The sequence below is a fragment of the Oncorhynchus keta genome, chromosome 9, assembly GCF_023373465.1.
Source record: "Oncorhynchus keta strain PuntledgeMale-10-30-2019 chromosome 9, Oket_V2, whole genome shotgun sequence".
NCBI classification, from domain to species: domain Eukaryota; kingdom Metazoa; phylum Chordata; class Actinopteri; order Salmoniformes; family Salmonidae; genus Oncorhynchus; species Oncorhynchus keta.
The window spans coordinates 41,064,917-41,078,488 of record NC_068429.1 but is presented as its reverse complement, the minus strand read 5'-3'; the positions used below and the strand labels follow the sequence as shown (position 1 = coordinate 41,078,488).

General features: G+C 42.0%; 1 protein-coding gene across 1 annotated transcript in view; it reads left to right on the top strand.

The window, feature by feature from the left end:
* cwc27 (CWC27 spliceosome associated cyclophilin) overlaps nt 1–13,572 on the top strand; it is a 46,871-nt gene that overhangs the window by 19,471 nt on the left and 13,828 nt on the right. Inside the window, exons 12-13 of the mRNA XM_052525906.1 lie at nt 12,666–12,775; nt 13,111–13,223. Of these exons, the coding sequence (XP_052381866.1) occupies nt 12,666–12,775; nt 13,111–13,223 (223 nt within the window). The remainder of the gene's footprint in view (nt 1–12,665; nt 12,776–13,110; nt 13,224–13,572) is intronic.

The following is a 13,572-nucleotide window of genomic DNA, read 5'->3' as shown; positions in this document are numbered from 1 at the left end:
ATTTAGTAGGCTACAGCTGTGTTTCAGAGTGGGAGGGGCAGGTAGCCTACACACACACTGGCAAAGATGTTCAGCTGGCAGGCAGACACTGGATGAAGTTTCTGATTGACAGAGGCATGACTTTGCATAGGCGCTTTGTTGCGTTTTTCTTTGTGAAACTAGAAAAAAATACCCGGAACATAAAATGTTATTAACCGGATCCTATGCTTTTCAAAAATAAGTTATTTTCCGGAACGGTATAGATCACTTTCGTTCCCTGTTCTAGTTCTGTTCCTTGAAAAATAATTATTTTCAGTTTTTTTTAACCGGTTCCGATCCCTGGCCCTATATGGTTTACTGACCTCTTTTGAACACCAGAGCCCTATTTGGTCTAGTGCACAATATAGGGCGTAGGTTGCCATTTCGGATACAGATTTTGTTTTCACTTTTAACTTTGCTGTTACTAAAAAAACGAAATCACTGTGACCTAGTAAAGGTCAGTAAGTCTTGTTTTATTAATAAAATCGACTCACTCTAAAGCTGCCTGGTCAGGCAGGTTTCTGCCCTACTTTCTCTAAGGATTAGTGTGGGCTCAGGAAAACCTTTTGACCTTCAAACAGCTTTGAATAGGGAGGCTGTTGTACGTCACTGTCCTCACATTGAATGCCTCGATGGGGCCAAAAATCTCACCCCCCACAGCCTGACCTCTGAGCAGCGGTCAATTCCAAAGAAGCTCAGATGCAGCTGTGGTAGGTTTGACTGTAGTCTCTAGGGAAAGGGAATTTAGAGGGTAAACTTGCTGACTTTGTGTTTCTGTATCATCATTACCTCACTGGTCTGCTATTAAGACAGAGACATCACTTCCAAAACATACGTGCACTTCAATACACTCAACATTCCTCACATTCATGTGGCAAATAAAATTGTATTGTATTGTTCTTTTACGCTTTCAATAGAGACAGGACATTTGGACAGGACCATTAGACCCATAGACGTTTTGAGTTTCTGTTAGCACAAGACTGGTGTGTTTGCAAAGCCGTTTGCCCTCAAATGTTTTCTAAGCGCTTTTGATTAATTAAAGTGTGACCGAACGGTTTGCGAAAGAAAAAAAAAATCTAATCTAGATTGTTTTCTTAGCTTGCCAAACACACTGTTGATAAATACACACAAGAAGACTGAAGTGCTCTAGATTCCTCGTTGTCCTATTTTTTTATGAGAATGAAATTGCAGAGGATGGAATTCTGATCCTGCTTGTGCACATGTTGTGCTTGGATGGAGTCCTCCACAGCGGCGTCCCAAATGGCACCCTATATAGTGCACTACTTTTGCCAGAGCCCAAAGGCCTCTGACCAAAAGTAGTGCACTATGTAGGGAATAGGGTGCCATTGGGACGCACACCCCTCTGTTACTTGGCCAAGACAGGTCATGGACCGTTTGGAGGAGGCATGTTCACCATGTACTCAGCAATCGCCAACGAAATACCAGGAAAAAACAAGAAAAGGGAGCTCCATCATATCTATCTGGGACGGTTAGGTTAATGTTAGTAGCAGACGAGAGCCCGAAGTATAATCACTGAGTTTGTAATTGTCAGAATATAATAAAAATGTATTTTTTTTCTGATCTGAAATGCCTTGCCTATATCTAGCAGTAAGATTCCCATTTGAACCGTTTGAACTTATCGCTTTCATTTATCATGGAAAATATTGTATATTAAGTGAATGTTTATTTTAAATGAGCTAAAAACCTATTGCCATGTATGGCATTGTCCTAAATGAGGTATTGTCCTAAATGAGGTATTGTCCTAAATGAGGTATTGTTCTAAGTATGAGTGGAAGCTATTTTGACAGGCTACTGATCTGATCCCAGCCGCTAACCCTGCAAACAATAATGAGTCGTTAGGACATCAAGAAATTGTCAACTAGTCGTCAGGACGTTGTGTCATGGTCCGCTAAAGATTTTGCATAGTTCCCAGTTGGTCCCGGGAACTAACACACCAAAGGTGCTTTTAATATAGTCTTTTCAACTTACATATTTGACTCTCTTTGACATTCATGATTGCATTGTATATGTTTATTCATACAGTAATTATTATTTAACATTTCCTCACATGGGATTTGAACTCGTGTCTTGGTTCACGGAGTTCTGATCTTCCTGCTATGCCACCACGTCTGTATCAATGACTGATTTCATCTGTAGGGGTTTTCCTACACTTTTTGTACTTCAAAGGCAATCTCAGCTCTGTTAAAAATTCACTGAAGAAAAAAATGATTATATTTATCATAGTGATTCAGGAGAAACATTAAAACAAAATAATATTTCCCCCACCAACATTAGACAACTATACAGAAAACCCTCACATTGCTTAAATAAATAAAATCAATGAGAGAATAGTCGGAAATAACTAATAACAAAAGAGTGTCATCTGCACTGCTATTGTAATTAAGTGCTGTGATGGATTATAATTAATGAATGTGTCGGGGACTGCTGAATTATTGTAATTGTGTTGAATCTATATATTTTATTTATTTATTTTTTTACCCATTTTTCTTCCCAATTTTGTGGTATCCAATTGGTAGTTGCAGTCCTGTCCCATCGCTGCGACTCCCGTACGGACTCGGGAAAGGAGAAGGTTGAGAGCCGTGCGTCCTCGGAAACACAACCCAGCCAAGCCACACTGCTTCTTGGCACAACGCCCGCTTAACCCGGAAGCCAGCCGCACCAAGCCAGCCGCACCAATGTGTCGGAGGAAACACCGTACACCTGGCGACCGTGGTCAGCTTGCATTGCGCCCGGCCCGCCACAGGAGTCCATGTGCACGATGGGACAGGAACATCCCTGCCGGCCAAACCCTCCCCTAACCCGGACGACGCTGGGCCAATTGTGCGCCGCCCCATGGGTTTCCCGGTCGCGGCCAGCTGCGACAGCCTGGACCCAAACCAGGATCTCTAGTGGCACAGCTATCACTGCTATGCAGTGCCTTAGACCACTGCGCCACTCGGGAGGCTGGGAAATTATACAGATTTTGTGGCACGACAGAAAGATCAGTATTCCCCAAATCAAGAAGTTGTGAGTTCAAATCCAAGTTGGGGTCATATTGAATAGACAGTACTAAGTGTTCATGTCAAATGTAATCCTATTGTCATTGATTAAATATCTTGAAACCGTTTTAGCTGAACAGCATATCACTTACCTTAAAAGCCCCATACCATTTCATTACTTTACTTATAATGGTTTGGGACACCTGGGCTCATCATGTGACAAAAACCTCCAGGGACCATGACACAACGTACCAAACTGGGAATTATGAAAAGGTTCCCCAGAGAATGTGGGACCCTTGGGACCGTCACGTGACATCCTAAGGACTAGTAAAAGGAAAGTCTTGAACGTCCTAAAAAGTTCCTGACATGGTCCTCAGTGATGTCCTGGTTTCTTACAGGGAACTAGACAAAGGTCCACCAGAGAACGTTCCCTTAGAACATCAATAAGATAACGTCGCACCGAAGCCCTTAAGGGGCCTAATGGGAACGTCGCCGGATGTCCTCAGGATGTCCCCTGTTTGCTGGGAACTGATTTCATCATTTGGTTTCTTGCAGCAGGCCCTGAATCTGGACTCCCTGGACTTCCTATGCTATACACATCTTTGTGCTCAGTCCCAGAAGCAAACATATTCCTCCTCCATGCGCTAACAACAGCAGCAGCCACTACCCACTAACTTGGCATGCGCCAACTTAATCAGGGGGAAAAAATCAATTGTCACCTCAGAACTCACCCAGCAGAGAGCTAAAAGAGCGTTTGAGTTACCTTTTGAGTTATTATTTTCGACAGACATCGCTTCCATTTTCAAGACATAAATTATAGCATGTTCTTCTAGTCTGGTTTTCTCTTTCTTGGCATAAGTGTTGGTTCTGAGAGCCAAAAATAAGAAAGACAGGCTGAAAACACTGTCCATTTTATACCCACCCTCAATGATGTGGCAACATTCTTTCTACCACTCCAAGTTATTTATACAGGTTATGCCTGTGTGCACAGCGTGTTTTATTTCAATGGCGCCTTGTCAGTCAAATTGTTGATGTGGAAGAAACAAAGACTGATCTTTGAAACGTCAATTGACTTATGATTATATGTTGCAGTTAGGTTTATTTTTTTTCCTCCAAAATATCAGTTCACGTTTCTGACAAAGGCAGTTCAGTTTGACATTTTATGAATCGTGTGGCTTCATTCGAGAATTTCTAATATTTTGGAATGGGATTCAATTTGGCTGTTGAGTCAAGGATTGTGTTGTAATTTCTTTTGGCCTTTCGAAGAATACATTCAAATGGAGATTTACACATTTATTCGTCAAAGTTATTAAGCCAAATTATGTCAGAGGCCTATTGAGCAAAAAGAAACTGGCAGAAACCTTCATTTCAAAATTTCTGTTTGGAAGGAAATTAAGGTTCAATGACGATATAGTGGTGGTGTTGGGTTTCCCTGTTGTGACCTCTTGGGAGGCAATCTGTAGGAAACTCAGAACCACATCACTCAGTTCACAGCTGGAATCTGCATTATTTTATTGTTGTGACGGCAATGACTATGATGGATAGAAAGAGGGAGGAGTAGCCGGCTTCACAACACACATTTTCGGAACTATTTCTGATGAGTGTGCTGATCGATGAGAAAAGGGGTTTCTTTTGACACTGCTTTGACTGGTCCAGGCCTTTGAAAGCGATGCTCCTCTGATTCGTCTTGAACAAGCGTTGATTGGTTAAAGAGGAAAAGAGAGATGGAGGTGCTTCCTCCCCTAACGAAGAGGAGTCTGTCATTCACAACAACCCCCCCCCCCCTACCACATCAGGCCTGTGATTTGTAGCTCTCTCTGGCCCAGGTGATAGCTAAGGGGAAGAATGTGGTTAGAATGGCCATCAAACTCAAAGATAGTAGTTAGTGACAACAGCTGGAGAGGGCGACGTGTGTTCCTTGTGTTAGTGCCCAAGGGAATCATCATTCAGCATCCTGCAAGTCCCGGGCTGCTGCGATGGGGCAGAGTGCAAGGGGTGAACGGGAAAGATTGAAAGGGATCACTTCTTGCTATCGTAAATCAAAGGGAAAGATTTGCACCTCAAGCAGCAGAGCAGACTTCCATGTTGACTCTGGGGAAGAGGCCTGGACTGTAGAGAGTGAGAGAGAGTGTGGCCCCAGTCTTTGCTAGGGAATTCCGACGATTGCTCCAAATTTGGTGTATTTGTGGCCTAAATACCTTGTGAAATGAGTAACTGCATGGTTTTCTGGACTTATAATGATAGCCATCCAAACCCAAATACCCTGTGGGGCTTAAGCTTTTTGTTACTCAATTAGGTTCCTCATAAAGTGAACTGACAAAAAAAAGCCTTTTCACTCTAAACAGACAACATTATTACGGAATAATACTAAAGGCTAGTAGAGAACTATATAGGTAGCAGTGGACAGGATTCGGCTGCCACAGGGCTGTCCGGCAAGAACTAATCAGAAGTCTTCAGAACAGGTTTATGGCAGATATTGGGTTTACCACACGAGGTTGAGTACTGACTTCTCACAGAGTAGTGAGAGCGTACAAAAGTGGTTCTACGCAGGAATAGAAAGAAATGACAAATACAGGGCATCTCCGGAATAGCAGTATAGGCAGGCTATAATGTAGGTGACCTTGGGCGAATCGATGTAGCCGGAGATGAATTCCACAAAGCCTGTCCTCTGCTCAACTCCTTTGGTGGAGTTCATCAAACTTCCTTCGCCGAGGAGTTGAGCTTAGTCAGCTAGACATAATGCACATGCACATACTGCATAACGCTGTATGAGTGCTCGGGAATAGCTTATACCAGGTAGGATACAGTGATTACCTTAATGCCTGTGCATTGCTATAAACACTATAATGACCAGACAGTAATACCACATTATACAATGTGATTTTCTGGATTTATTTTTCTCATTTTGTCTGTCATAGTTGAAGTGTACCTATGATGAAAATTACAGGCCTCTCTCATCTTTTTAAGAAGGAGAACTTGCACAATTGGTGGCTGACTAAATACTTTTTTGCCCCAGTGTATATATATTTTATTTATTTGTTTTGCATGTTATTTTGACATTAATACATATCAGTTTGCAAACAATGTAAAAATATATATATATTTGTCATTGAGCACTTCTCAAAGCCACATACAAACATGGTCTCTTTTTTGCTTTCTTGAGTAAGGCAGCGACAAAATGCAGGTGTTTCAGCCTTGCTCAGTGCTTTATGTGGTGGTGGCGCAAGCCAGTAGGAAATACGGAGCATTGCGCCGTGATTGGCTCAGTGTTCTGTCTCTCATGGGGACACTAGGTCACCGTCAAGTCTAAGGGTCGAGCTCTAAAATTCTAGCCCCTTGGGTGCTGCCATAGAGTTACATTAGAAGTGCCCATCCAAGAAAGCTGAAGGTCATTGGCCACAGATAAAATGACGTCATATCACGTTATATGTACAGTAGCTTTGATTGGACTGATCATGTCAACATCATACTTTCAAAATCTTAGCTAGCAGTCATCATCATGAATCAAGTCTACTGGCAAATCCTTTTTAATCCTTGTCATATGAAGAGAAATGATAGATAAAACGTATCGATGCTCATCGGCCATTGGACATAAACATTACAAAACAAGTTGGAAATCTCAAATTCAACGATGAGTGATTTGGAAGGAATCAGTGACAGTGGCTGTGTGGTCACAAAACTGGGATTAAGTGGCTCTCTTCCTAGTTTAAAATGATAAACATTCAACATTGGCCTTGCGGTCAATGAAGCATGATTTGTGCAAACAAACCACTGTTAACTCGGATCTGCGAAGTCTTGAACTCAATGAAGTCAAGTCAACTGGGAATTCCGGAAAAAACAAGCTCCGACAGGGAAATATGTTTCAGTCATCCAACTCGGAACTGTAGATTGAGAACTCTGGCCTCTTTCTAGACCTACGACCTGAAAATCACTGACATCATGGTTCAACCTCGTTTTTTTTCAGAGTTCCCAGTTGTCTTGAATGCACCATAAACCCAGATAATGCCAGACTTTCATTACACAATTTGCCCACGAAGGACTGCTGTGCCACCTTCCTGTTCAAGTGAGCACAGCACAACAAGGTCCAAAACTGTCTTGTATGCTGAGGCATAAAAGATGTAATAGCTCGCATCCGCTACAAGACCATGGTGCTTGCCTACGGAGCTGTGAGGCGAACGGCACCTCAGTACCTCCAGGCTCTGATCAGGCCCTACACCCAAACAAGGGCACTGCGTTCATCCACCTCTGGCCTGCTCGCCTCCCTACCACTGAGGAAGTACAGTTCCCGCTCAGCCCAGTCAAAACTGTTCGCTGCTCTGGCCCCCCAATGGTGGAACAAACTCCCTCACGACGCCAGGACAGCGGAGTCAATCACCACCTTCCGGAGACACCTGAAACCCCACCTCTTTAAGGAATACCTAGGATAGGATAAGTAATCCTTCTCACCCCTCCCCCCTAAAAGATTTAGATGCACTATTGTAAAGTGGCTGTTCCACTGGATGTCATAAGGTGAATGCACCAATTTGTAAGTCGCTCTGGATAAGAGCGTCTGCTAAATGACTTAAATGTAAATGTAATGTAAATGTAATATGCCAGGGAGGTATGTATACTGTAGCTAAGAAAGTAAATTAAGTGTATTTTAGATGTTAGTTAGATGTTAGGAGCCCATGTAACCCCCCTAATAATTTGGTCTGTATACACCTCTTAATTTCGCCTACTGTTCTGACTTGGTTGTGCACATTATAGCCTATAACCTGTTTTAGAGAAATTCTGATTTCTGTTGTTGTACATTTCGAAAGTGCTAAACAAATAGTTATATTAACTTTGTCGATCCTAGCTCGCTCATTAATGTTTTATTGGAAATGACCTATTTCCTTCTTATATGCTTGTCGTCCCCTTATGCCATAGTTTGTGGTTTCTACTGACAATTGAGATGTACATTTGTTTAAGCAAATCAGCCATATATTTTATATATTTTTTTTTTAAGGCAGTAAATGAGGCTGAATGAACTGTTTCGCTGCCAGACAAGACTCCTCTGATAGGCAGGTGTAGGAGTGGTAAGGTGTTGGAACAGCTTTATGTAGGTCCTAACAGTTTGTGGCCACTGTTTGTCACCGTTTTATATAGCGCAATTAATTTATTGTTTAATGTTGTGTGTTGACTTTGCTGGCATGCATCCCACATGTTGTTTGTTTTACCCCACCAAGATTTACATGCTAAAATCAAATCCCACTGGCCATACACACAAAGTAGTGAAAGGTAAAGTACAGTTACATTATCATGATCTCAAGATGAGCTAGCTAAAAAAAAAAAAAAAAAAATTGCTCTGAAGAATAGGCCTCATACTTGTGTAACACGTGCTGAATACCATTTCTCCCCTCTGGATGATCAAGTCGCAAACATACCAGCCTCTCTCAGACAATGGCCCAGTGTTCCAGCCAGCAGCATTCGTACAGTACTATGGCAGCTCTTAATAGATGACAGGCCCAGACGCAGGAGGTATGTCCATGACGCGTTACGTTGTTTGTTTTGTCCCCTCTGTGTGTCCTGTCTTGTCGGGGCCTGGGGACATTACCCGCTAGTCAGAGTTACCATATCTCCAGAAGCCAGGTGACTTGAGGCTACCTGCCTGCCATCTCCATCTGTGACATCAGAGGGCTGTTGTGGAAATAAGTGTGCAGATGAACTAGGTAGGGATGTTTTTCTTTGCTCACCCATCTACAGTGGGGCAAAAAAAGTATTTAGTCAGCCACCAATTGTGCAAGTTCTCCCACTTAAAAAGATGAGGCCTGTAATTTTCATCATCGGTACACTTCAACTATGACAGACAAAATGAGAAGAAGAAATCCAGAAAATCACATTGTAGGATTTTTTATGAATTTATTTGCAAATTATGGTGGGAAATAAGTATTTGGCCACCTGCAAACAAGCAAGATTTCTGGCTCTCACAGACATGTAATTTCTTCTTTAAGAGGCTCCTCTGTCCTCCACTTGTTACCTGTATTAATGACACCTGTTTGAACTTGTTATCAGTATAAAAGACACCTGACAAGGTGAAAACATGGTTTTAGACATTTTTGCAAATTTCTTGGAAATTAAATGAAATGAAACGGAAATATCTCATTATTCACACCCCTGAGTCAATACTTTGTGGAGGCACCTTTGGCAGAGTCCTGCTTATGCTTGCCTTGCACTTCACCTCCCCAGTCAGTCACATAAGTCAGCAAAGCTTTCAAATGATGTTCATGTCAGGAACGGTTCATTTCCACAAGTATGTCAAAGCAAAGACATGAACCATTGGAAGAACAAGTTAATGATATGTACCCATTTGATTATTGAAGAATATAACTTCTAGTACCCAATTGTCATACTTAAAGACACCAATATAAAAAAATCTATCAAAAAAGGGAAAGTCACCCAGTAAAATACTACTTGAGTAAAAGTATTTGGTTTTAAATATACGTAAGCATCAAAAGGAAAATAATTGCTAAAATGTACTGAAGTATAAATCAAATTCAAATTCCTTATATTTCGCAAACCAGCCGGCACAATTGTCTTTTTAAATTTTAGTTACAATGAAGCAAGTCGCTCTGGATAAGAGCGTCTGCTAAATGACTTAAATGTAAATGTAAATGTTTAGTGAGCCTGCCAGATCAGATTGATAGCTTGAATTGGGTGTCAGGGGAAATGTATGGAGAAAAGTATATATTTTTATTTCACTACATTCCTAAAGAAAATTAAAAGTTGTCAAATATATAAATAGTAAAGTACAGATACAACCAAAAACAACTTAAGTACTTTACACCACTGCTAATAAATTCCTCATGAGCTTAGTTCTACTTACGTACCCCATCAGAACCCCACATAGCTTGTTTTACTCCAATGTTTGTCAATAAAGTAAATGTAAGCATACTATATATCCTTAAAACATTGTTCAAACTATCATTTTGATATCATGGATGATCAGTCCTTGCATCCATAGCTTTGTATATGAATTTGTGAGTGGTTACATTTCTTCAGTCCCATCCCTCAGCTTATTGTTTCAACTGCGGATTGCCCACTTTAGCTTATAGAATTGCTTGGAGATTCTCCTTCACTCTCAAGGCCTGCATGTGGAATTTGACCTAGATCCATGATCTACAGTCAGGTCCAAAATGATTGGCACCCTTGATAAAGATGAGCAAAAAAGATTGTATGCTTAAAAAGAAAATTATAATATTTTATACTAACACAATTGCTCAGAAAAATAGATGTATTTTTAATAGGAGGGGATTATTGACACCCCTGTTCTCAATACCTTAACTTGCGATGATAACGGCACTGAGCCTTTTTAAAATGTTTCATGAGGTTGGAGACCACATCGGGAGGGATCTTAGACCATTCCTCCATACAGAATCTTTCCATATCCTTGTGATCCTTTGTCTGTACTTATGGACTGGCCTCTTCAATTCAAACCAATCAATTCAATAGTGTTCAAGTTTGCAGACTGAGATTATCGTGACTCAGGAGATGACCCATATGTAGACCTGGAAGGCGGATAGTACAGTCCGCAGACAGATTATCGTGACTCAGGAGATGACCCATATGTAGACATGGGAGGCGGATAGTACAGTCCGCAGACTGAGATTATCGTGACTCAGGAGATGACCCATATGTAGACCTGGAAGGTGGATAGTACAGTCCGCACACTGAGATTATCGTGACTCAGGAGATGACCCATATGTAGACCTGGAAGGTGGATAGTACAGTCCGCAGACTGAGATTATCGTGACTCAGGAGATGACCCATATGTAGACATGGGAGGCGGATAGTACAGTCCGCAGACTGAGTTTATCGCGACTCAGGAGATGACCCATATGTAGACATGGGAGGCGGATAGTACAGTCCGCAGACTGAGATTATCGTGACTCAGGAGATGACCCATATGTAGACATGGGAGGCGGATAGTACAGTCCGCAGACTGAGATTATCGTGACTCAGGAGATGACCCATATGTAGACCTGGAAGGTGGATAGTACAGTCCGCAGACTGAGATTATCGTGACTCAGGAGATGACCCAGGTAGAGGTTCGTGATCAGGTCAGAGTCAGGGCAGGCAGAGGTTCGTGATCAGGTCAGAGTCAGGCAGGTAGAGGTTCGTGATCAGAGTCAGGCAGGTAGAAAGGTCAGAACCGGGAAAAACTAGGAAATAGAACTAGAGAAACAGGAAGGCGGGAAAGAACTCTGGTAAGACTTGACAAGATAAGACGAACTGGCAACATACAAACCGACAGGTATAAATACACAGGGGATAATGGGGAAGATGGGCGACACCTGTAGGGGGGTGGAGACGAGCACAAAGACATGTGAAACAGATCACGGTGTGATTTTGGGATCAATTAACAATTTCTTTAGGAATTGTGATATGTGCTTGGGGTTATTGCTGGAAGATCCACTTGCGGCTAAGTTTCAGCCTCCAGGCAGAGGCAACCATGTTTTGGGCAAAAATGTCCTGTTACTGGTTAAAGCTCATGATGCTTTTGGCCTTAACAAGGGCCCCAGGACATTAAAGATCTACCACCATATTGTACAGTATGAATGGGGTTCTTTTCTGCTTATGCATGCTTATTTCAACCCCAAACCCACCACTGGTGTGCGTGGCCAAAGAGCTCACTTTTCATGTCATCCAGCAAATGTAAATGCCTGGAGTTTGCTAAAAGGCAATGGCACTTGGACTGGAAACAGTGCTATGGTCATATGACATGAATTTAGTGCTCTTTGGTCACCACACCAGTGGTGGGTTTGGTGTCCAAAATAAGGATGCATTAGCATAAAAGAACCCCATACCTAATGTAAAATATGGTGGTGGATTAAGGGCACTACATTCTACAGTGTTTTGATGTTGTATTCTGTATCCTCACTTGGCGAATTACTAAGGTTAATTTCAGTGTACAGATAATGAATTAAAGTATTAAGTAGACCTACTACTGTGCTTTTGTAAGTATTGTTGTGCTTGAATAATACAAGGTATATCCACTTATTTGAGGCAAAAATGTAGAGCCACTTGGTTTTCTCATTTAAACTCTCCTTGCCCAGAGGTATACTTTCCCTGTCTCCATCCAGTCTCAAGGCTGAAGTTGAAGAATTCAGACGTTTTTTTCATTGGGAACATTTACAATATGTTGGATGTGGCTGGCTCTGACGCAGAGCAGAAAGAGAGGGGTCTCATGGCAGAAGGAAAGGGGTTTCCTTGTTAAACTTGGAGCCCATCAGTCATCCTGCTGGATCTGTTAGCCATGCAGTAGTGGATCTTTCCCTCAAATCAGATCAATTCAGTTTGTGTTTGTCTCTGTGACCCGATGACGGGTCCCTCTCTCTGAGCTGATCTCTTACTAATGACGAAGCAGAGCGTCAGATGGTTTTTACATGTTGGTTGTTTTTTCCTCTGCATTGTGTCTGATAGTGTGTTTTTTGCTATTGTCACTGCTTAATGTCATACATTAACTAGGCTAACTGTAAATGAACTGCTAAATAACTAACTGTATCAACTTCAATGTAAAAGACAGACAGACAGCGGGGCAATGCCTTAATATATCCAAGTTTGCGAACCGTCTATTAACTAACAATTAACTGACTTTTAACTAACTAGTACCTTCCTGCGTCCCTATAGAAGAGAAGAAGCCAGGCAGCGAGGCGGTGGCGGAGTACCTGGAGGGCAAGAAGAAATATGAAGACATGAGGAAACAGAAACTGAAGAAGGGATCCAGCAGAGAAGCGCAGGTAACAGAGGAGTCATTACTCAAAACTGTGTCAGCTGTCATTTACTCTCTACACACATTACATTTGAGTCATTTAGCAGAAGCTCTTGTCCAGAGCGACTTTCAGTAGTTAGTGTGTACATTTTCCTACTGGTCCTCATTGTGGTCAGAGTGTTGATGACATTAATGATGACGTCTTTCAGTCAAACGCATATAAATTACCAGCAGTGCATTTTTGTCTTGATGGAACAGGGGGTTGAGGTGAAAGTCTGAGACTTAGATGAGCGTTAGATCTTAAGAGTTTGTTTTGTTAGTGACCCAGATCTCCCAGTGACCGTTAAGCTGATTGTCTTGTAGACAATGGCGCTGCTGGACCGTTTCAAGTCCAAGCTGTCTTCAGCCATCACTGAGACCTCCGAGGCCCCTGAGGAGGCCCCTGAGGAGCTGGCAGAGGACGACGACAAAGGATGGTACGTTATGGTTAGCGTTCTGGCGGTCATGATATTTTGTCAGCCGGTGATTGTCATGCAAATGACAATGCCGGTCTCAAGGTAATTGACCGTTATTTAACATAAAATATCCCAGCATCTCCGGGCTTCCACACATAGCCTACAAGCCAATGATGTGGAACATCTACATTTGAAAAATCACAATAAAACCATTATTTATTTTAGGCAGGTCTAAAGAAACATGATTTGAAGAAAATGTACCCTATTTCAGAAGAACAGAATAGCATATTCTGAGTCGTCCTTATGTTAGACCCTGCTCTGGCTATGCCATATGGCTGTGGGCTATACTAGTTAATTTAGCAGGCAATAT